Genomic DNA, 24,232 nt, shown 5'->3' with positions numbered 1-24,232 from the left:
AAAGGAAAGTGATTCCCAGGGCCCTCATAAAGCTAGATCACCTGCCATCCTTGGAAAAAGCAAATCTTTTCTCAAGAAAAAGCTTTATTTCCTGAGGGCACACAGGGCTTCACGTGCCCTGTGTTCCCACAACTAGTCTTTCTTACCCTTGAAGAAATGGCCCATCCTGTCTCGGTCAAGTGACGACCTTTGTAACCTTGGCCAGCTCTTTTCTCCACTGTACCTTGGCCTCCTCCTCCGTGTAGTGGGAAATTAAACCTTGTCTGCATCCCTCTTGAACAGCCATGAAAGCTCCTGGCACTGCAGTGGGTAGGACCCAGGTGACGTGAGCCCCTCTGGGCAGTCCTGTAGGGGGACATGACACTACAGCCTGGTCCTCTGAGACGGACCAAACTGCACCCTCTACCGCCCACTGCTCACAAATCCCCATAAAAGTCAAGGACCCACACAGTTTTGTTTTAGGTGTTTATTAAATGGGCCATACTGCAGCTGGTTTCTAAGTGCAAAACAACATAAATTTAACAATAATAACATAGCCAGTTAGACTGTGACAAGCTTTTTCTCTCCTTAAAAAAAAAAAGAAAGAAAAAAGAAAAAGACAGACTTAAAACACACAATGGAGGATTAAATAAATAATACTAAAAAAAAAAAAAAAAGAAAGAAAAGGAAAACCTGTTAAAACATGCTTATGTTTACTTCTGTGCAACTGCGTGCCAAGAGGAAACATGATTTTCTGCACGATGAAACATCCCAGCATGTCTCCTTCCCAAATAATACTGACAAAAAAAGAAAAGACGTGGGGCTGACTCATCAGTGCTTGTAGAGGCACTACTAAAAATCCCTTTGATTGGAGCCTGGGGCTTCCTGCTCAGCACACCTGTGTGTGGCCCGTGAAAGCCAAATATCCATAATAATGTTAATATAGAAAACATTAGTTTAAAAACAATGTGGAATGGCCTCATTAACGCTGCGGAGCGAGGAAGCAGAACTGCCCCGTACTCCGCAGGCTCAGTCCAGGGAGGCCGCAGGCTGCAGCGCGTGGCCACGGCCACGGCGAGGGAGGGCACCAGCTTCAAAATAAGCGGCACCAACCTCGTCTCCCTCTCCCTATCACTCTTTCACATGAAAGTGTGTAAAAAGCAAATCGGCAAATAAACTCTAAAATAGATTATTTATTCCAAAAATCCTCTACTTTTCTTTTTACAGTGAGTGTACATCTCTCCATCTCCTGCACAACTCGCTTGAGTCCCTTTGGGAAGAAGGGTCAGAGCTGCAGGGCGAGTTTCTGGGTCCTGCTGCTAGCTGGTGCTGGGAGGTCAGATGTCGATGCCCTTGACAAGGGAGGTCTCCAGCGTGATGTTGAATTCCTGCAGTGTCTGCAGCACGCGGATCAAGGAATTGACAAGTGTGTGGTCTTTGATCAGCGCCACATCCTCATACATGTGTGCGGTGATGGGGCAGTCAGCCAGCAGGGCAATCCAGTGGTGTAGGAGGTGATCTCTGGCAGGGAAGGATCAGTTCAAATGGGTCCGAAGGGAAGGGAAGGGAGACGGTTAGTGCAAGGCCAAAGGAGGAAACCTGCTCCATCACTCCTTGAACGAAGTCTGAAGGTGACAAAGCAGGTAACGCCCCATAGCCCTTTTTCCCTCCCCTAGGAGCACTTGTCAAAGACTCCTTACGTGGCTTTAAAGGCTCCCACAGGGGGCTACCCAAGCCCAGGGATGCCAACCCAATCTGGCCCAACAGGCCCTTTCATCTCCCACAAAGGCCTGCTCCTCCTACCCTGTCTCCCCCTGCCCAGACTCCACCAACCAGACACCACCTCCAGTCAGTACCACTTCCTCGAGCTCAACAGCCAATCTCTCTCAGAGCATCACTCCTGCCACAGCTATCACCACCAGGAGTACTACTATGAGCTGACGTCCACACAGCACTTAGCATGTGCCAGGCACTGTTATGAGAGATTTAACCTTCATGACAGCCCTGTATGAGGTAGGTGAATTAGTGCTATTATTATCCCCACTTTATAGATGAAGAAACTGAGGTTGATAGTGGTCACGCAGCTTGCTCAAAGGACACAGCTAGTAAGTGGCTGATCTGAGATGTGAACCTGGTGAATCTGGTTCCAGAGTCTGTTTTTAACCACCATGCCAACTCCTTCCCTTCCAGGGCCTAAACAAAAATTGCCTTAAGTTTATTTGGCTTTCATGCTCTCACATGACCCAGTGGAATAACCCCAAACAGTCTTGCACACTCTGATGCATACCATCCATGAGATCAAATTATATGGTTTCAGTCCCCTGATTAAAAATCAACTCTGTCCCAGCTCCTCCTGGCCCCTTATCCTTCTTTCAGTGTTTCCCACTACTGCCCTTCCCACATTCTACCTGTTATTTCCTAACTCCACATCCTTTGCTTCCTTTTAGGCCTCTCTGCTAGTTCTGACCGCTTCAAGCTCCCTCCCCACTTCTACCCTTCCCTTAAGGCTCACCTCAAATATTGCCTCCTCCCTGAAGCCTTCTCTGATCTTTCTCCTCTACATTTTCAGCAACGCATTATGAATGTGGACTTTTTTGAACTCTCCCAAACTTCTGTATTTAATTAGGACAACTGAACTTCTAAATGGTAGGGACCCTGTTTTATTCAGTCTATTTCCACACCTTCCATGAGGCCTGGCACATTCAAATGTTTGTTGAAGCAATGACTAGATATATATACACTCTGTTTCACATTTTGTCATTGGGGTACTTTTATTCCTTCCCATCAAAATGTGGTGCATACTCCCCAATTACACACATGCTCTCATCCCCACCCCACAAACATGCATGGTACATGAAGGAAATGAAGAGCCTCTATGAAGCCCTCCGAGGCCTCACCTGCCCAAAGGCACCTGGTCATTAGGCACTCCCCACCCCCTGCACCACACTAGGCCTCCAACACCACCTGCAAGGCTGGCTGTGTGCATGTTGGGCCAGGAGGCTGCAGTACCTGGCTCCCAAGCACACCAGCATCTGAAACTTGCCATCCTTGCCGATGTTCCGGGAAGTGTTGTTGATCGCAGTGATAAATCGGCAGAAGTTCCGGGCCCTCATATGCCAGTTTTCCTCAGGGACAAGTTCATTCTGCTCCAAAGTCTCATAATAGGTTTGTGCTTTTTCTGTGAAGAGGAGAGAAGCTTGCCAGTGACAAAGGCTCTCAAAACCAACCTATCCCTCATTGTTCTACAGGCTGTTTGCCATGGGTCTCTTTATGTCAATGCAGGTAACTTAATGAGAATAACATGAGTGTTCTGACATCACTGGTCACATTTCAAAATGATCCTTCTGTTTCCTATCATTATGTTTTAAATTTCTCTATGTGGCCCTTGATATAAAGATGGTCCTTTCTCTAGTCTGAAGATAAAACAAAACTCTTATTAAAGGAGAAGCTTCTTTTTTTTCCTTTAATTTTATTTATTTATCTTTAATTTTATTGAGTTACAGTCAGTTTACAATGTTGTGTCAATTTCTCACGTACAGCACAATTCTTCAGTCATACATGAATATACATATATTCATTTTCATATTCTCTTTCACTATGAGCTACCACAAGATCTTGTATATATTTCCCTGTGCTATATAGTATAAACTTGTTTATCTATTCTATATATACCTGTCAGTATCTACAAATCTCAAACAAGGGAGAAGCGTCTTGCATGAAAATTCTCCAAGTGGCTGTAACATAGGGTTTGAACTCCAATACTATCAACTGGCCTTTTGGATCTATGAGCATGAAGTGTCACGCGTCACCTAAGCCTGCACTATATAAAAGAAGCCTAGAAAAAATCTTTCCTGTCCAGTTCTCAGGAGGTTAGGGGTGAAAGGTGGGAGAGCTTCTGTCATTACCTTCAAGAAAAGCTAAAGCAGACAAACAACAGATCTAATCTGAGAGTCACCTGATTTGGCCTCTGCACCTCAGACCCCAGTGGTCAGCACCCACATTAGACTGATGATTCCCCATGTCTCTGCACCCATGCTTTTCCTACCCTCATACCCTAGCCCAACTTACCCAAGAAATCCCAAATGAAAACATTTTTGAAGAGCCGCGGTGATTTAAATCCATGCTGGAAAGCCTGTTCCAGGGCTGAGACAAGGCCACATTCTCCACAAAGCAGTAGCGTCAGACTACCTCGCTATAGAAGGAAACAGGGGAGAGTGCCAAGCTCACCTCAGTAAGATGTCCTCCCACCACTGCATCCCAAACCCACTGCCCATACCTGGGAGGGCAGCAAAAGACAGGCAGGAACCTTGTCTAGCCCCCCCCTCAACGTCTGGAAGGGCCTGGCTCAGAGTAGCTCTCAGTGAACAGCTGTTGAATGAACAGATGAAGAACCTTGAGGCCCCAACAGGGGACAAAGCCCATGCGGCCACTGTTCAGGGAGACAAGACAAATCCAGAAGAGGACAGAAATACACACGGTTCACTGGACGCCCAGGGACTCTGCTGGTTTGTCAGTGTGTAAGGAAAACGGGATAACCCTAAAAGAAGCCTCCAGGGGTAGGAATCTGCTCAATTTCAAACTAATCAAGGCACACACTCCGCGCTGGGCTGTCCACAGCATATGGGCCTGGAACAAGATTATTCTCTCTTATTCACTGTAAGATCCTGGGCTGGAGGGCAGGGAGGCTCACCTCTTTCTCAGGCTTATGGAAATGCTTCACGATGCCATTGACTGCCTCGCCGATGGACTCCTGGATCTGCCCAGTGTTCAGCTCTGATAAAAATCAAGCAGTTATCTCTAACCAATCTCGGAGATTAATAGTGCTTAGCTGACTAAGCAAGACTGAGGACACAGGGAAGGCCCACAGGAAAGGTATGTCAGCCTGGACCCTGGGAAGTGGCTCTTGCCCACCCAATTCTGCTGAGCTAGCCCTTCCTAAAATCTTGGGACAAAAAGCAAAAACTAATACCTTAGAGTTCTGTCTCTAAGAGATGCTGGTAAAATTTATTCTCCACTTTGCCCTGGAATTTTTGGCAACCAAAACTTGACTGTGAAGCCCAGGAACCAGGAAGGGAAAGGCCAGAAAGTAGACCCCTCTCCTCTGTAGGACCACATACAAATAGCACAGAGGACCCAGGTCAGGCTTCAGGAGCTCCCCTCTCCTTCCTGTCCTCCAAAGAGAGTACCGAATCCTCCCAATGATGCATGAGGAGGGTGACAAATGCCTGAGGCTGCTTTGTTGGCAAAGGTGGTCCTTGAGGCAGCTGCACAGGCTGGGATCTGGGCTCCCTTATCAGGGCTCCCAGAAATCTGCCTATTCCCCAGGCTGGGCAGCATGAGGGCCCAGCCCCGCTTCCCACTCACTGGGCTTGTTGTTGGGTGAGATGGTAACGAGCCTCCGGATGACGCTGGGAGACTGCTGCAGGGGCGGGGTCCGGCACGGTCTCTCATCCACCTCGGGCTGGGATGTGAGCAGCTCCCCAACCAGGACCCGCTCCAGGCTTCCATCATCCATGCCCTTCCCCAACCACCGGCCACATGGGAACCTGAGGGTCAGGCAATGCGTCAGAGCTCCAGCTCCTCCAGCGTCCTTCCCCTTGCTGCTCAGCAAGAACCATCAACAAAGCCAATCCCTGGGGATCAGCTCTGAAAGCCAGTTGGGGAGCCCTCAAGGCCCTGCTCATCATCCCACCATGTAGCATTAGGGAAGCCACAGCGGTATCATACACCCTCACTTGGAAAACCCTTCTATTTCTTTTCAGGGCATGAGGCAGGGCCAAACAGGAAGTTGCCTCAGCCTATGACAACCTAAAAGGTCCCCCTGGCAACCCCACATAACCAAGCATCAAACCCAGCCTCTTGGAGTACACCAAGCCCCACTGTCTTAGGGCATAGCCGAGGGAACACTTACTTATAGGTATGTCCAGTGATCTCATTCCTGACCAGCACATACTCCACCAGCCACTTGGCATACAGCCCAGAGTTATCATGGCCTATCTGCACAGTGGTGAGCTTCCCCAAGTTCTGGCACTGTGAGAGAAGAGCCAAATAGAGAAGATGAGGTAGGTCAAGAAAATAGGAGAAAAGAGCAAAACACCTTAGAGGCACAGATCCAACTGGCTGCCTGCAACCTGGCCCCCCAGTATCTGCAGGGGCAGAGCTCATGGCTTCCCCTACCACCAGAGATGCGGGTACAGCACTATCTCACAAGGATGATGCTGAGAATGAAACAGCCTACTCCCTCGAGGAAGACTAGGGCCTGGGAGCAGAAGGCTCTGGAAGTGGGACAGCAGGCTGAGGTCTCTGTGAACACTTGGGCTCAGCAGCTGAAAGGACTCTTAGGGATTTCTCAACTCACCATGGACAAGGAGGCAGGCAAATCCAGATGGGTAGGTGCGTTTCAGCCAGAGACCATTTAGACAGGGTCTAAACTCCTTGGGTCAACCCTTGGCTCTGGCGTCTGATCACTTTGGGGCAGGTCAGCTGTGCTGAAGCATAACACTGTACAGAGCAAGGCCTCAGTAAAACCCTGCAGAAAGCTCCCCAAAGTAGCTGTTGAAACTCAGATCTCCACAGAGCCTGGGGCTGTGGTCCCCAGATCCAGATAATACATACCTCAAAGGTCATCTCTAACACGTTCCTGGGAATCTGCAGGATCTGTGTTTCACCCAGTTCTCCTGATATGCAGATCCATGGGTTGGCGGTGAACATGGAGCCACCCAGCTTCTTGCTTGGTACGATCAGGATGTGGTAAGGAATCACTAGGGGAAGCCACAAAGGCATTGAGGGGACCAGGAATCCCTCCCATACCTGAGAGGGCCCTGACCTGCCCCAGGTGTGCTGGCATGATTATGGCTCCTGGTTCAGAGCCTGGAGCAGCAGGTCTCAAGGACCTAGTCTCTGATCAGCTTAGACTATTAGCCAATCTTCCCCTCAATCTCACTCCTCCCAGGGTTACCACCCAAACATCCTAATCTAAGTCCAACTGCAAGCTCAGAGCTAAGTAAACCTACTCCTTAAACAATATCACCAACTCAACATTGTACTAAATTACTTTTCAGAGCACTTTTCTATCATCTCATGGACTCTAACAGCAATCTCCAGAGAGGCCAGGCACGTATCACAATGCCTCTTCAGAAGCACTGAGAGGGAAATGGCTCGCCTCAGGTCTCCGAGGTTCCAGTCCAGTGCTGTTTCTACTGTAGCCTATAACCCTTGTCTCTGAGAGTGAGGATGAGTGTCATACAGAAACAAGAGTCCACACCACTGAGGCTGCTGGGTCACTGGCCAAACATCTCTCCACAGAGCAAATTCAGACTACCCCCCACCAAACAGAGCATCCTGGCTCCAAAGAAAGATGAGGCTCCAGGGGTCTTCCTTAGACCACTCTGAACCTTCTTCCTCACTCTGCAAATAGGGAGACTGAGGCCCACTGCAGGGATAGACACTGCTCACAGACACATAATGAATTAGGGTAATACAGGGCCTGGACCCAAATCTCCCACTGCCATCTGGAGTTCTTTCTACTACTTTAGGAAGAGTGTTTTTTTTTTTTTTTTCTGGGGGTTGGTCTGAAACCTTCTGTGATGCTGAATGACTCTCTCTCAGCCCAGAACAAAAGGGAGACTTCTTTACAGGTGTGCAGAGGAGGCAGTGAACTTCACCACCCCACCCTACCCCACTCTACCTTAGGTCCCCAGAGCAGTGCCAAGGACCATAGTGACAACACAATGGCCAAAAGCACTGAGCTCCCTAGTTCAGAACAAGAAGAAGTTTCAAAGGGAAAAACCACCTCCAAGGAGGGCAAATGCACCTCTATCTCCATGGTAGAAAGTACAAGCAATAATCTTTTCTTTAAAAAAGGAGACAGCCTCAGGCAGGCTCATGAAGACTGGTGCTAAGAAGGCCAGTGGGGAGCACAGGGCTACTCACAGATAGTTGTGAAGACATTGGTGAAGCAAAAGTAATCGACGGCATTGAAAGAGAGGAGGTGATAGAGGAACTGCTCCTTCTCGTCATCACAGCGCAGGAAGGCGTAGCGCTTGTATAGCTTTCTGTCAGAGAGGAGGCAACGCATCAGTCTCCCAGCCCAAAGGAGGGGAAAGAGGCTAGCATTAGTCAGTTCTGGAAGGAGACAGTTAAGGGAAATATATGAAGTCAAGCTTCATAAAACCTAAAAAAGGAACAAAGCCAGCTACCTTGTTTGAGGGCCAGAGGGAAAGTGGCTTAAACTAGAGCAGGAACCACAAAAACCAAACTCTACCTGTATCCAAGGGTTGATGTTACTATAATGTAAAGTGCCAGAGTCGGAAGATCTCCTTTCCTAACTTGAGGACTGGAATGAAATTTCCTCAGGGATGACACAGGCCCTCCCAGGCTTCTACAGGGCATCGCCCCAGTGTGTGGTGTGGGAGTAGCAATGGTAGGAGGTCTGTGGTCACCATTCCTTACCAGGGCTAGTCTCTGACCCTCAGCAGACCTGAGAGCTACGAGTCAAACCACTGCTCTGAATGTGAATTTAAGCCTAGAACAGCTTCAGAAGCAAGGAGTGAAATGATCCAGTTCACAGACAAGGAAGAGCTGCACAGATCATGTCCTTCCCCTCTTTTCAAACTTCCTCCCACCCCCACCCATCATCCACTGCTCCCTCATCAAAGGCCAACTCTTCTGCCTGACACTGCAGGCCCTCTCCGCCTGCAGAGCCATGGTGCCCTCCCCAAGCAGTGGGGACACAGAGAAACAAATGCACAGGCCCCAAGCACAGAGAAACACACTCAGAACAGAGGAAAGTCCCTGTCCTGGCTGCCAAGACTGTCGGAGAGGCATGGATTCAACAGACCTGTGAGGGTCTACCCAGACAGTTTAGAAGGTACTTCCCACAGATAATTTACCAAACAAGGCCTACTATGTGCAGGTGCTGGAGAGTGAAGCACCTATCCTCAAATACAGTCTAGATGAATACATCAGGCAAAGGCCACAGAGTAAGACAGGCCATAATGAGCTGCCAAATGAAAGGCTCTCTCTGGGCACTTAGAGCTTCAATGGTCCTAGAGCAGGAAGGCCTGAAGGACAGCATGAGTTTAGACAGAGGCTGTAAGAGAAGGAGAGGGACAGGGTATTAAAGCCAGTCTGGCTAGAGCTGAGAGCCCAGGGGAGCAATCAGTTAGCAGTGAGGCTGAAAAGCGTGGCTAGAGTCAAATGAAGGCAGGCCCTAAATATTCAGGCGAGGGAGTTTACAATGTGCCCTACAAGTAGTAAGTTTCTTAGAAGTAAAGGGAAAGCCATGACCAACTTCAAGAAATTTAAATTTAGCGCCGCTGAAGGGTGAAAGGGGCATGAGGGTGAAACCTAGGCAGTGGCAGCAGGTAAGGACACAGGTGGAGTAGAGGCCAAGGACCTGAAATGTGTATGTGGGAGGTAAAGCCAAACAAGGAGTCACAAAGACTCCAAACTTGGAGCCTAGGTAGGGAGAAGGAGTACTGAGAAAGGTGCATGGTTCATGCCTCCAGTGCAAACTTCAATAAGCGGCAAAACAAATCAATAATGATAACACAGCCCATTGGTGTTAAAAAAAAAAAAAAGGAATGAAAAAATACTATAACAAATGTTGTGGGTGCCTGGAGGAGGAATGGACAAGCCTCTGGGGAGTCTAGGCAAAGAAAACTCCTGACTAGGCCCTGAAAGGGCTGAAGACATCCTGAGAAGTGGGGGTGGGGCGGTGTCCTGATGTGGCTGGAGCTTTATGCAAACTGAGCAGAAAGATCAAAGAGGAAAGGATGGAGGCATAGGGAGGTTCTGATGAAGTATCCCCTTCTCTCTCCCTGAATCCCACTCAAAATGCAATCTGTGGCAGCAAAGCTCTCCTCGTTTCCCACTCACTGGAGTAGCACAGGGGTCAGAATATCATGTGAGAAGTTATTATGTACTGAGTAAATTCTGAGCTTCTGTCCTCTAACAAGGGCTACAGTTTAAAGGAACCAAGATCAGCCTCCTCACCAAGGTCTGTGCCCTGTTTGCTCCTGCCTAGGCCTTTCCGTTCACAGGCCCTAGACCTCTCCACTGTCCTGGACTTCATCAAGTTCCTGGGCTTGACCACTTCTCAGCTACCTCTCTTCCCTGTCCTCCTGCCAACCTGCAGCCTCTCCTGACCACACCAGCCTGCAGGAATCCCTCCTGCCCTGTCAGACCCTGGTACCCACACAGACACAGCAACAGATTTTTCCAGGACAACAACTGTTCTCTAGAATTAAGTATGCCGACAATTCCCTTCCAAGCTCCAGGTTTAAATATTCACTTGTTCTCTTTTACTTGTTCTTCCAATCTTCAAGTTTTATTCCTAAACCTTTTTGTCCCTAAAGGGAATCACACTTAAGCACTTTTAAGAACTGCTATTTCATAACCTCTCGAAGTGAGCTCTCTAACCTAGCAAGGTTTTAAACCTGGTTTTTTGCTGTGGTTTAAACACACAATAAACAGTTCAAAAATTACATTTTCAGTTTGAATAAAAACAGATTCTGCAGGTTTAATCAATTTGCTTACACAAAATTTCCCCATGGTCCACTCCTCTCCTTTTTCATCCACATGGAAGTCACAAAATAAAGGATGTCATGAAAAGATGCCCAAGGAAATGCCAAAAAGAAAAATGCCCAACAGGTCTGCCAATGAAGAAAGAACCAAACATATTAAGGAAAAGCTCTGAGAGGCAGAGAAGGCGGGCAGCCTTCCTCCCTCTTCTTCCTCTAGTAACAAGGGTACAGAAAAAATACAAAGCATATAAAATCAAGAGAAAGGAATTGCAGGTTTAGTGGTTCCTAGGAGTGACGAAGAGCAAGGACCTGGTTACTCTGGGCTGGCCCTGGGCTCGGGAGAGAACAAAAGAGATAAGGGGATGTCTCAGAAGTTTCTTTATTAACTCTACAATCCATTCCCCCTGAAGACAGGAAAGAGACCAAGAAAATGCTCTATGCCAAGAGGTTTACAAATCCCGTGAGAGCTACAAGGAGAGGAGGACTTCCAAAACTCTGAGGTACCCAATGAGGATTCCAGCCTTCTCACTACTTCTGTAAGAAAGCTATTTTGGGAGCTTGCAGATCAAGAAGGTAGGGAGAACAGATATAACAGAATTATTCTACAGATAAAGAAGCAGAAGAAGAAATGCTGCAAAACCTTCATACGCAATTTGAGTTTAACTGAATTCAGCAGAAATGACATACTGAATACCCCTCTTTCCCACAGGGGTTTCCAATCCCTTCCCCCGCCATTCCCAAGAGCTACTTCTACTCCAGGTATTTTGTAACCTCTTGGCGGCCTTACTTGGTGAGCTCATGCTCTGAGAGAAGCTGCTTCAGGTGTCTGGAGAGTAACTTTTTCTCCATGGACAGTCGTACCCATGCTCTGGCTTTTCCCACATCAGTCTTGATTTCTCCGATGTTCTGGATGTGCCTGAAGGGGGAATGGGAAAAAGGAAGCGGAGGGAAGGGTGGGAGATGAACTCACTACCAACACCTCCCCTGTAACACCAAAGGAAGCCTGGTGAGGCAGCCCTACCCATCTTGGGAGAGTCTCTCTCTCTTGTTCTCTAAATCCTGGGCTTCCATGTGACTTTGCCAGACATGGTCACCACAATTTGGGTGGGGAAAGACAGTACAGCTCTCAAAAAGCCAGGCGAAGCCTGGAGCCCCTAGGCCTTGAGATACCCTGGTGTAATTCTCCAAAAATGTCAGGAAACCCAACTGCTTGTATAGCGCTACAAACGCATCACGAACCACAGGAGCACTGAGGAGGGCCTCCTGGTTAAGAGATGCTGTAGGCGCCCAGGTCACTGAGGCTCTGCTATTTAACGTGGACTCCCAAGCAGCAACTGAAAACGGGATTTCAGAGGCTTATTACAAATGAGCCCGCACTGACCTCATATCCTGAATGAGGGAGATTCTCAGGGGAGACATGACTGAGCTGGCATCGGACTTCCTCCGTTCTGAATCAAGAAATATTCCTAGAACAAAAAGGCTGGTTAAGTCTAAAGAGATCTGACAACCCACACAGCTGACTACTCTTCTTATCTCAAATCACAAATTTCTACAGGAAAAAATTGGTTGCTTTGGTAACACTTTAATCAATCATTTCACGAATATTTATGAAGTACCTACCAGGTATCAAATTTTAAACTTTTATGCATATCATTTCATTTAATTCTCTAACAACTTGTAAGACAGCCATGAAAGTACATACAAAGAGGTCAGCTGCTTTGCCCCAGTTACCAAGTGGCAAAGTCAGGACTGGAAGGAACACAGATCCTCTGGCTCCTAATTCTGCTCTTGCCTCAAAATGGACTACAAAAGACCTGAGGGAATGTGTAAAGAACACAACCCGGAATGCTGAGGACCTCTAGATACAGTATCTTTATATCTTCATGTCTGGCCCAACGTTCCAATGATCTTCATCATTCAGCTGTTGAGAATTCTGTGCTAGTTTTTCCTTTGGCAGTAACTTCTATAGCTTTCCTGGAAAGACTCTTGCTCTCATATCCAGAAAATGAGAAAGGAAACTCCTTATGAGGCTACTTATGGAGCTCTTATACCTAGTTTTCAGCCAATTATTTTCCCCATGTTCAGTGCTGGTTGAGGTCAACTAGTTCAAGGGCAAAGACAATACTGAATTCACATCTACCTTTTCAGTCCCATTTAAATTGATCTTTACCATTAGGATAAGAACATCCAAGAAAGGTAAACAAACTCCCCAGCAGAGAGGAGAATGAAGGATGATGTGAAGGGGTGATGCTGCCAAGAAGTAAAGGAAGGAGGGGAACTGTCCTGGAAGGGACACTGTAGGATGGTATAAAGAACAAGAGACCAGGAGACAAGAGGCCTGGTTCCGGAACTGGCCCCTTCCATCAATTCACTTCGTGATCCTGAATAAATTCAATTCCTCTCTGGATCCTAGTTTCCTCCTCTTATAAAATAAGATGATCTCTGGAATCCCCGCCAACTCTAACATCTTTATTAAATAGAAATAGAAAGCAAGTGTAAGGGATTGTGCACACCAGGCCCTGACTTTGATGAGTTCCAAGGTAGGACACCAACAAACAGGCTCTCTTAACTGACAGGACAGATCATCAATGCCCATCTCAGAGAAATAAAACAAAAGACTCTGAAAACACTTGCTCTAAACACAGAATATCAGTAACATCCAAATCCATGTAAAATCCAAATTCATTCTAAGACTGGCCTCTTGCTGATATAAATCTTCTATCTCACTGCTCAAAAGGGTATAAAAACACATAGTGAAAGCAGACCCCATGGCCTTGGCATGCTCTGTGGTTCTGAGAGTCCTGTGGCTTAATATTTAAAAAAGAAAACATTATGGAGTAAAGGCTTCATTGACCTGAAATGGAATAGTCTGCTACAGATGATCACTTCGGTGGGGGATGGGAAAGTGAGTGGCGGGAGTTCTGTCCAGTAGTGCAAGAGACCATCTTACCTGAGGTACTGAAGCTTCCTGATGTGAGTTTTCTCTGTCGGTTTTCCTGATAATGTAACAGGTGGGACCACAAGGCTGATTTCCCCTGGAACCAATGGAAGGGAGAAATACCTATCAGTTTAGATTTCTGAGAGCACAGAATCCAGTGAACACAGTCAGAGATCATTTGAACATACAGATATGGGCTTTTGCTGAGAAGTACCTGTCCTGTTTCTTATTTCAGTGTACACCTAGATGCAATGTATGCAAATCCATATTACCTGAATAAAATCCAGGAGAAATATAAAGAATGGAAGGGAACAGAAAAAAGAAATGGTCCACCACTGGGAATAGGAAGGACATGGCCAAAAAGAGCCTGACAATGGACCGTGGATAAGAAAGAAAAAATTAAACAAGGACCTATCAATCTCTAAACAGTCTGTTGGTTGAAGGTCAGCTTGGGTAGCACACGATGGCTTTTGCACAGAGAACCTGACATTCAGTCTACAAGATTCTATAACAGTTCCCAAATTTCCTAAAACATTTAAAGGCATTCCTGCCCTAAGTCATCACTATGATGAGGATTTACTGCGGAAGGTACTTTGAAGAAGACTGCAGGAAAGTAGGCTGGTACTTAACTGCAAGTCTGAGATACACTATATAGTCAACATAGTAGAATCTTGGCACTTGAAAATGTAAGAGTTGCAGTTTAAACTACTGGAGACATGTAGTCATTTGTCATTTTGCCAAGGCACAAATCTAAATAGCACCTGGAAGCCTAACGTAAGGGAGCAATTTGCCTACATAGTGAGTGAGCCCAGCTGGCCACCCAGCAACTGCTTTGTCTCTTTTTAGTCATCCTTCAGTACACAGTGACCCTTGCTATGGGATAAGAACTATATTTCAGATTGATGGTAAGTGTTCCTATACAGTTGGCATAATATAAAAGTAGTATAAGTTTCTTTTGGTAGATTTATTATGATCATTCTGTAAGTGACTTTGGTTCTGTATTTCATAAAAGTAATGGTAATAATGACAGAAGCTACCATGTCTTGAGGCTTGCTATGAACTAAGCACTATATTAAATGTTTAAAAGACAACGTTTTATTTAATGCTCCCAACAAGGTAGGTACCTCTATCCTCATTTTCTTTAGAAAAGAGCAAATTGAGAATCAGAAAGATTAAGTGACATGCTCTTTGATTTAGTTATTCAACTTCCAGAAACACATTCATCCACCCATTTACTGAAACCAGCTTAGGACCCTGAAAAGGCAGAGACTGTCTTATTCATCACTGTATCCCCAGAATCTAGGCAGACTAGGAAGGCAGCCTCCCTTAAGGGAACTGTCTGGATGTGACACACAAATAAAGCTGGTCACCAAAGAGTCCTCATACCCAATAATGCTACAGAGTCAAAGGCAAGAGCATCAGCAGGCCTGTGCCAGGAGGACACCTGGGCTCTCAGTGACAGTACTGGTGAGGAGGGAGCGCGAGAGCAAGAGCGAGAGAGCAGCAATGGGGCTCAGTCTCGTGACAGGGCACTGGGGGCTCTCTAGTCCAGGAGACACAAATTATTCTTTTCCACCTTTTGCAAAGGACCTGATTAGAAATGCAAGATTCAGTACAGCCTAACTATCCATTTGGGAATGTGGCCATACAATGTATAGCACCAGATTCTCCAAGAATGTTATATGCCTCAAAGATAAGAAACTCCTTCTCATTTACCAGTCCTCAAATGGCAGCAGTTACAAAACCAGTCTGAAAAACCAAACCTCATATTTAATTGCCAGAAAAATATACTAGAGAAGGAAGTCCTTGTCCTTGGAAAATACCACCCAAAGCCAAAGACAGAGGTGAGGATACCAGAAGTTCTTACATGGACTTGCTGTAGGCAGCCTTGCAAAAGCAGGCAGTCAGTTAATAACAAAACCTAGGAGGCTAGCAGCAACAGCCACGGTTTGGGTTCACTCTACTTTCTACGCAGATAGTATGGGTAGTTGCTCAGTAAGGCGCCCCCAGAAGGCGGTGATAAGATCACTCTCAGAGTGAATTTGGTCACAGTCGGGTGCATGATGGTGGAGACCAGGGAACCAGGTTATAATCTCTGGACTGGAACATAACTGAAGAATGTCTCAGTGGGAGAAAAGTGGTCTAAACACAGGCTAGATGTGTTTAGCAAAATGGAGGCCTAAGGAGGACATGCTGCAGGAACCCCATAAAGACAGTCAGGGATTTCAGTCCCCAGCTGAACGTATGTCCCCGCCAGCAGGCACAGACCCTCAGTTCCTTCTGGTGACACTGTCAGTGCTTCACTTTTAGAGCTCTAAAAGCAGGACTCAGAACAAAATGGAATCTCAACTGAAAAGCCCCTACTATTCTTTACCGGTTTCTCACCAAGAACCCTCTGTCAGTCCAAAGTGAGAAGAGGATCAAATGGGCTCCAAAAGAAATTTTCCCCATACTGTGGGAATTCCTGAAGGACATGGCTGCAAAGCCTCAGGGGACAGGTTTAAAACATGTGATATGGTATTATTATTTTTTAATGCCTCACTAACTCCATAGAGATTTTTATGGAGAATATTAAACAGTTTGGAAGGTGTATGTTATGCCAAAACACTGAAAGAACTCAACTATATGGCCAGGCTTTCTAAACTTTAAGGAAAATAATAAAATGACTATGTATATTCCACTCATTTATTACACAGAAAAGGACTGAAACAGAAATCCTTCATGTGGAACCCAGCATAATAACAGCTGTCATATGTTACATATCCACATGCCAGGTACTTATTTTTATTACATCTCATTATCAGAACAACCCTGAAAAGTAGGTTTTATTAACTCTGTATTACAGATAAGGAAGACAAGACTAAGAAGTCATAAGTCACTTAAAGTCATCCAGTGGAGCGAGGGTTAAAATCCAAGTCTTTCTGACTCCAAAGCCCACAGTGTTGCTACTATACTACAGGACTCTCAAAAGAAATTTAGGGATATGATACACAATTATTAACATTTAAAAAAATCTATAATCATAGTGCTGTTTATAACATTGAAAAATCAGAAATAACCTAAATGACCAATAATAAGGGATTGATTCAAGTACTGCACATCAATACATAGAAACAGTAATTAAAACTGAGATTTTAGAATAATAACCACAAACATTTACAGAGAACCTCCAGATACTAGGCTCTGAGCTTAGTGCTTTACACAAATCCTCACAAGAATCCTATGGAGGTGTGTACTTTTAAAATTCCAGTATACACATGAGGAAACAGAAACTTAGTTTCACAAACTTATTAAGTGGGAATTAAACCCAGGACTATCTGATTTATAGTGTCAGATTTTAATCCTTACTATAGTATCACCTAAAAATTAGTTAAGGACATGGAGAAGATATTCTGAGGTGAGAAAAAACAAGTTCTAACATATTATGTATAGTATGATCCCATTCAGATTTTTTTTAAAAACAGCTTTACTGAGACATAATTCACATTACCATAAAATTCACTTATAAAATATACAATTTTGTGTCAAAAAAATCTGTTTTTTAGTATATTCAAAGAGCTATGTAACCAACACCACCACCTAATTTTAGATCATTTTCACTACCCCAAAAGAAACCCCATTAGCAGTCACTCCACATTCCTCCCTTCCTCTAGCCTGTGGTAACCCCTAATCTACATTCTGTCTATGGATTTGCCTATTGTGGACATTTTATATAAATGAGATGATACACCTTGGGGTCTTTTGTGACTGGCTCCTTTCACTTAGTATGTTTTCAAATTTCATTCATATTGTACCATGTATCCATACTTCATTCCTTTTATTGCTGAATAATATTCCACTGTATGAATATACCACATTCAGCTTATCCACTCATCACCTTATGGACATTTGCGTTGTTCCACTTTTTGGCTGTTAAGAATAAGGCTACTATGAATATGAACATTTTTATACACGTCTCTATAACAGACATGTTTCCATTTCTCATGAGTACAAAGCTAGAAGTGGACTTGCTGGTCATATAACTCTGTTTAATATTTCAAGGGACTGCCAGATTGTTTTCCAAAGCGGCTGCAACATTTTACATTCCCACTAGCAATATCTGAAGGTTCTAATTTTTCTACATCCTTACAAACACTTGATATTGACTGCCTTTTAAATTTTAGCTATCTTAGTAGATGTGAAAAGGTATCTTACTGCGGTTCTGTTGGATTTTTAAACACGCAGCTCTACATGGGCATAAATGCACAGAAAAATGTTTTGAAGGACAGATGAGGTAGACCGTCTCTATGCCCATGAGAATGAAAACTCCAAAAGGGCAGAGATCTTGGTCTGTTTCGTTCACTGGGCTATCGCCAAGTACCTACAACTGTGCCTGGCACACTGTAGGTCCTAAATAAACATTTGCTGGATATTTAGATTTATTTTCTAATTCTTCCATAATAAAACTGCTTTTGAAAACTTTTCAAATTCTTTTCAAGTTTAAAAATGCATGAGAGTATAAGCTGTCCATCTTGCCTGGTTATTCAAAGTAGAGTATTTTGAAATAAAGAAATTCTCTTCAGATAAAGCAGTAAAAAAATCAAACTTACTCAACTTTTTTGGTCTTCTCTCAAATCTTTAGAAAGTTAAGCTATCTGCATATAAAAGAAATGTTAATGACAGATCTTCTTGCACTGGGAACGTACAATCAGTGAAGGACCATTACAGTATGTTTGGTATTTCCTAGCTCCAAGTTCTCTTTCTTTTGTGTTCTATCTCCAGACTAGGGCTAGCTACCAAACAGGATCTATCAGTCTGGCCTCCAGCTCTATTTACAGGAAAAAAGATGCCACTTTTAAAATGTCTGACAAACACATAGATTTATAAAGCTTATTTTTAAAGAAAATAGCTTGGGTCACATTTATTTACTTATTTGTTTAACTATTTTAACTCTCACTCCACAAGCACCATGAGCCATTCTTCAAAGCCAGCCAGTTGGAAAAGTGTGGCAAAGCTAGTGAGCAAAAACAGGAAGACTGCTTGCTTAGCAGGGAAGGGCCAGACATTCATTACCTGTTTCACCTGTAGCCCATGACTCCAGATCCTTTCCAGGAGGTCACAAAGGCTGGCAATCAAGGTGTTCTCTTCCACCCCTGTGATGTTCACCTCTCCGTGCCCTAACTCCACAGCCTCTCGGCCCATCTTCTCCACCAGCATCCTCTTGGTCTGTAAGAAATCAGTCAGTAAGATTAGATACCCACAGTGAGCAGGATCACATTCAACTGGAGAGGGCTGTGGCCACCTGCATAGCACATTTGCTGGGCTGGGAGGGACAAGAGAAGTCAGACCCACAGATAAAGAGTGTGTTTATTCTCCACCATACAGGTCAGATTATAGTACAGTGCCTTCTTTAAAAGTTTAGTTAAGAAGATAAGATGACCCTGAGCAAGTGATTTCATCACTCCAGATTCAGTTTTTACATTTATGAGGTGAAAGAGTTGAACAAAATCCTTTGGTCATGAATGTCACCTCTGACAGTCTCTGATTCTCACTATTTAAATGACATTAAATAAACCTTTAAGCATTTAATCCTAGGAATATATCTAAAGTACCTGTCAAGGGGATAAAAAATTGAGGAGGAATAATTTACTTTAAGGTAAAAATTTTCAAATGCTTATTGTAAAACAAAAACAAAAACACACACTGTATAATGATAGTTGCAGCTTTTATTACTATGTGCCAGGCACTGTATTAAGTATTATTACATTATCCCATGTAAGCCTAATAATTCTATGAGAAGTATTATTATTTTTCACAATTTGCTGATAAGGAATTTGAGATCAGAGAACTTAAGTAACTTGCCCAAATTCACACAGCAAAGAAATAGCAGATCTGGTCCTTGAACCTAAACCTGCCTGAATATTGAAACTAAGCTCTTAAGATTTAGTCATGTTATAAATTTGTGACATATAAAAATCCAAAAAGCAAGGAAAAAAAATCACCCCATATCCTACCTTTCAGAAACAATAACTCAACATTTTGGCTTATTTCTTTCCAGTGTTACTATTTTTAATGTTTTTATTGTGGAATATGTCTCATACACACACACACACACATATATATATACTATTATACTATCATAACCAACAACCAGGTTAAGAAATAAAATGTTGACCATCTATACCTCTGAAGCACTAACGTGGCTTCTCCAATCATCTTCCCAATCTAGAAGTGATCACTATCCTGATTATCACCTATACTTGCATCCCTAAAGAATGTAGTTTAGTTCTGCAGGTATGCTTTCCCTTATTATTTTCTTTTTCACTCAACTTTGTGAAATTCATCCACACTGATGAAAGTATCTGTTGTCTATTTCCATCACTGTATAGCATTCCATTGTATGAATATACTGCAATTTACTATTTATTCTCCTACTGACTAGGGTTTGGGTTGTTTCCGGTTTAGGGCTATTACAAAGAACTCTGTTGCAAACTTCTTGTATTTATCTCCTGGGTCATGCTCCAAAGGTTTCTCCAGGAAATATACTTAGGAGAAGAATACTCAATAATGAATGCTATGCTGTTTTCCAAAGTGGTCGTTCATACCCATTTACACTTCCAACAGTAGCAGAGTTCCCAGCTGCTCCACATCCTAGCCAACAGTTGATAGTGTTAGGCTGATTACTGTATTTCTTCAATTCTAAGATGTACACTTTTCCACATACTAACAAATCTGAAGTTAGGACACATTTCACAGTCATCGTTGCTCAGGCAGTAGACATACGGAAGTTGTCACTGACTGGACTTCCTTCTGGAAACTTGAGAATGAATGCCAGAGGCATGGAAAATAAATCTCAGAGACAAGAGAGGGGCCCTCTTTAAAGAAGGGCAGAAATGTTCTTGATGGCAGAAAAGACAACACTGTTAGGGAAATTATGAATATCAATGACTCAGAATGAACTGATAAAGCTTTTTAAAAAAATTACCTAAATTCAGATTATTAGTACTGATTTATCAATCTAACTTGTAACAGTAATAATTTATTCTGCCAAGAGAAAGTATGTTTGATTTCATCATGTAAATGAGCACTGCTTAGAAACTGAAAATGCAGGAAAATCTTTTGTTTTCCATCAATGAATAAATAGGATGCAGTAGAGACCAAGTTAGTTCAACTGTCCTAAAAAGTATGGTATACTGACTTGGCTGAAAGGCTATATTTTTACTAGAAATTTAAATTCATAACTAAAACAGTAAGTACACAAGAAACTGACACATTGTAAACTGACTATATGTCAATAAAAAAAATAAATTTTAAAAAATAACTAAAACATTAAAAATTAAGAATGACTATCTTTTGATCCAGCAATCCCACTTCTAAGTATATATCCAAAAGAACTGAAATCAGGTTCTCAAAGAAGTATCTGTACCCCCATGTTCACTGCAGCATTATTCATGACAGCCTAGATATGGAAACTACCTAAGCATCCATTGATAAGATGAATGAGTAAACAATATGTGGTATATATGTACGCTAGAATATTATTCAGCCTTAAAAAAAAGAAGGAAATCCTGCCATTTGCAGCAACATGGATGAACTTGGAGGACATTGTGCTAAGTGAAGTAAGCCAAACAGGACAAATACTACATGATTCCATTTCTATGAAGTCTCTAAAATAGTTGAACAAATTCATAGACAAATTGATAGAAGCAAAGAATAGAATGGTGGTTGCTAGGGGTAGGAGGGAAAAATAAGGAATTGTTGCTCAAGAAGTATGAAGTTTCAGTATTCACAGGTAAGATGAATCAGCTCTAGCGATCTGCTGTACAACATAGTGCCCATAATTAACAATACAATATTGTGCAATTTAAAATATGTTAAGAGGACAGATATCATGCTGTGTTCTTGCCGCAAAAACAAACAAAAAACACAAAACAACGTAAGGAAATTTTTCGAAGTGACACATATGTTTACTTTGATTGTGGTGATGGTATCACCAGTGTATGCATAGTCCAAACTCATCAAGACATACACATTAAATGTGTGCAGTTTTCTGCATATCAATTATACCTTAATAAAGCTTAAAAAATTAATATTTTTGTTGAGGGGAGAAAAACATCCTAACAACCAAGTTAAACTGAATAACACACTTTGGTCTAGCACATAATAGGCACTCAGTGAGTTCTTGTTTCTAGACATATGCGATCACTGCTATCAGATTAAAATGGAGAGGGAAAAACATTTTCATATGTGTAAGACTATTCTGCTGAAGACAATTCAACTACATTATTTAAGATATTACTTAAAACTGATGATTTTAAGTAATGAAAGATGTCTAAAATTAAAAACTGTATCTGCCTATCTGTTTTAAAGAATACAACATATTAAGCTTATACCAAGCAAAGTGTGCTTTCTCTCAATTAATGGTTTATTTTATTTAAAACAAATACACCTAATTCCAAGTTAACAAGATCTTAAAACTAGATGTATCACATTATATTAACAGTTATTTTCAAAATCAAGAAAGAGTGATCAGAGCTAGGCCTTGGTCTCACCTTGGCCACCAAGAGAAATTCACAGGTGTCCACACTCACCTTGTTCCGGCATTCCTTCAGCAGACCCTCTACAAACTTCCAGTTGGTTTGGGCAATCACTGACGGGGAGAGGTTGGATAGTTTGGGCTGGCGGATGGTGCTGCCCATGTTCCTGGCTTCCTGAATGTACTTCTACAGCAAAAGGAAAAATCAAAGACTCAATGTGCCCAAGCACACAGACCACAGGCGACCAGTACTGATGGTTCCTGAAGAGGGCACTATCACCCCGCACTTTCTTACTGCTTCTTTCCTAGGTTCAAGGCACAAAGTTTAAAATGCAACACTTGCGTCAAAGGGAAAAACTGAGATGATGTGATGAATTAATTCTTTTTCTCACGTAAAGCACTCCGTGACTACTGGAATTACCTTTGCTTTAATGATTCAAGAGGTAGAAAACACATGGCTACAGCACATAGGAGTGTGTAAACTCTCATGAGTGGGCAAACCAACTCAAATCTCAGAGTAGTACTGAGAAAATCATTTTCCCCAGCAAGCTAGGAGGAATTTAACTCCTCTGCTCACTTCAAAGATATCCATCCTTGCTAAATTAGGGCCTGGAAAACATATGGGTACACTCAAAACACAACTGCATTTTCTGCTTTTTACAGTTTGCTGGTGATTCTCCATATGCTGTCTGTTTTAACACAGAACCCACATCAATGCAGTAAATTGCACACTAACATCCTCTCAGTATCCCAGGTTAACAATCAACATTTTTACCCTAGACTTCTTTCTTCCCCCATATTTATTCAAGTGCTACAATTCTGCCCATTCTACCTTTTGGCCCCTCAATCTGCCCCTACTATCAACCCCCAAGGTGGGCTTCAATTACTATCACCTAGATGACTTGTGAGCTACCTCCAGTACCTCTGCTCCAGAATATTCTGCCCACAGCCTCCTTCACCCAACCACCACCAAGCTTTTGATCCTGCCCCCTCCTCTACTTGCAATGCTCGTCTTTGTCTCTAACAATCCTATCATCCTCAAGACTTAAAACAGATGCTGATTCCTCCAGTCTTGTTTGAGATTACTCAACACAGAAGTGACCTCTGCTTTCTCTAATTAGTGACCAAACATTGGCGTGCTCTCCTATGGCCCTTCCAAAAGACTCTTCTACTAAAGTTAGTTGTGTACCTGTCTTTGCTCCCTTAATAAACTGGTATTCCCTGAGGACAAGGCTACCCTCTTGTCATCTTTATATTTCAAAGTGCTTACTGCAGTGATTTTTACCAAGAAAATGTGCTCAATAAACACTCTTGAAAGAAATAACATGGTTATGAGGTGTAAGACCCAAGGGAGACTTTTAAAATGACACCTACACCCAACACCCATTGTGCTACTCACAAAAACTCTTAAGTACAATTGTATCCTATATATCAGCCATTAAAAATTCATAACTATACTTTGCAATTTTAATTTATTCCTTAAAAAAAATAGCAAAGGCAAAATATTTTCCCATTCACTGAGGTGCCAGACACATAAGAAAACAACATGCTTTATTGGATTTTATCAGTATAAAATGCAAATTTCAGAGTTTTTCCTCAAAGAGAAATTGCTGAAATAGTTTTCTGAAGGTGAAGCTCCATTTTCACAACTTCTCTGCAACTCAGTAAGGCAGGGTCTCCAACCTGAGGTTTATAACTAGAAATTTTACCGGCAACAAGTTATAGTAGAGCTGAGAAGCTCAGCTTACAAGTAATGAGGACTCAGGTCAATTCAAGACTCCTCAATCCCCAGGCAACTGACAATAACATTCCTTTGCTCTTTTGAGAAAAAAGTCAAGATTATCTGTTTTAAATTAAGGCACAGAAAAAATGGGAAAAAAGGCCTCTCCTCCCCAGGTTCAGAGATTCACAGCATTAACCCAAGGTCAGCTTTTCTGCCTTCTCACTCTAATAGAATTAACTTTTTTACTACCATACCACACACACAAAAGAAGTTACAAAAATTTTTAAAGGATTTCTCCCAAGTTTCAGACTCTTGTATTCTGAGATTCCTGTCACCCGTCTCACACCCCAACCCCGCTGGAGGAAATGAGTACCATGCATGACTGACTACTTAAAGGAGAGTAAAAGGCTCTTTTCTAAGCACTGACATCATTTCTGAACAGGGGTGCAAATCTGGCTCAGGGAGAGGATGTATAAGGTTAGTGGCCTGATACCACTTATGAAACACTGTACATCCTGGATTTGTCACGACCTGGGCCAGTATCAGGTATC

General features: G+C 43.2%; 1 protein-coding gene across 8 annotated transcripts in view; it reads right to left on the bottom strand.

The window, feature by feature from the left end:
• Positions 1–451: 451 nt before the first annotated feature.
• The window catches only part of DENND5A (DENN domain containing 5A), a 76,392-nt gene continuing 52,611 nt past the window's right edge, over positions 452–24,232 (bottom strand). For 6 of the 8 annotated variants that reach the window (XM_031460052.2, XM_031460053.2, XM_064492579.1 and 3 more), the window contains 13 exons: positions 22,014–22,145; positions 18,496–18,648; positions 13,456–13,540; positions 11,887–11,971; positions 11,293–11,421; positions 7,912–8,033; positions 6,595–6,740; positions 5,891–6,009; positions 5,344–5,525; positions 4,670–4,752; positions 4,048–4,171; positions 2,989–3,157; positions 452–1,500 (listed from right to left, as the gene is read on the bottom strand). In XM_031460052.2, the coding sequence (XP_031315912.2) occupies positions 1,317–1,500; positions 2,989–3,157; positions 4,048–4,171; positions 4,670–4,752; positions 5,344–5,525; positions 5,891–6,009; positions 6,595–6,740; positions 7,912–8,033; positions 11,293–11,421; positions 11,887–11,971; positions 13,456–13,540; positions 18,496–18,648; positions 22,014–22,145 (1,713 nt within the window). In that variant the 3' untranslated portion in view covers positions 452–1,316. Of the gene's footprint in view, positions 1,501–2,988; positions 3,158–4,047; positions 4,172–4,669; positions 4,753–5,343; positions 5,526–5,890; positions 6,010–6,337; positions 6,481–6,594; positions 6,741–7,911; positions 8,034–11,292; positions 11,422–11,886; positions 11,972–13,455; positions 13,541–18,495; positions 18,649–22,013; positions 22,146–24,232 lie in introns of those variants that run through there. The other 2 variants (XM_064492583.1, XR_010383401.1) reach the window with 2 other exon arrangements.

Source organism: Camelus dromedarius, chromosome 12, assembly GCF_036321535.1.
Source record: "Camelus dromedarius isolate mCamDro1 chromosome 12, mCamDro1.pat, whole genome shotgun sequence".
NCBI classification, from domain to species: Eukaryota; Metazoa; Chordata; class Mammalia; order Artiodactyla; family Camelidae; genus Camelus; species Camelus dromedarius.
Note: the sequence above shows the minus strand (reverse complement) of the source record. Positions and strands in the feature narration are given on the sequence as shown.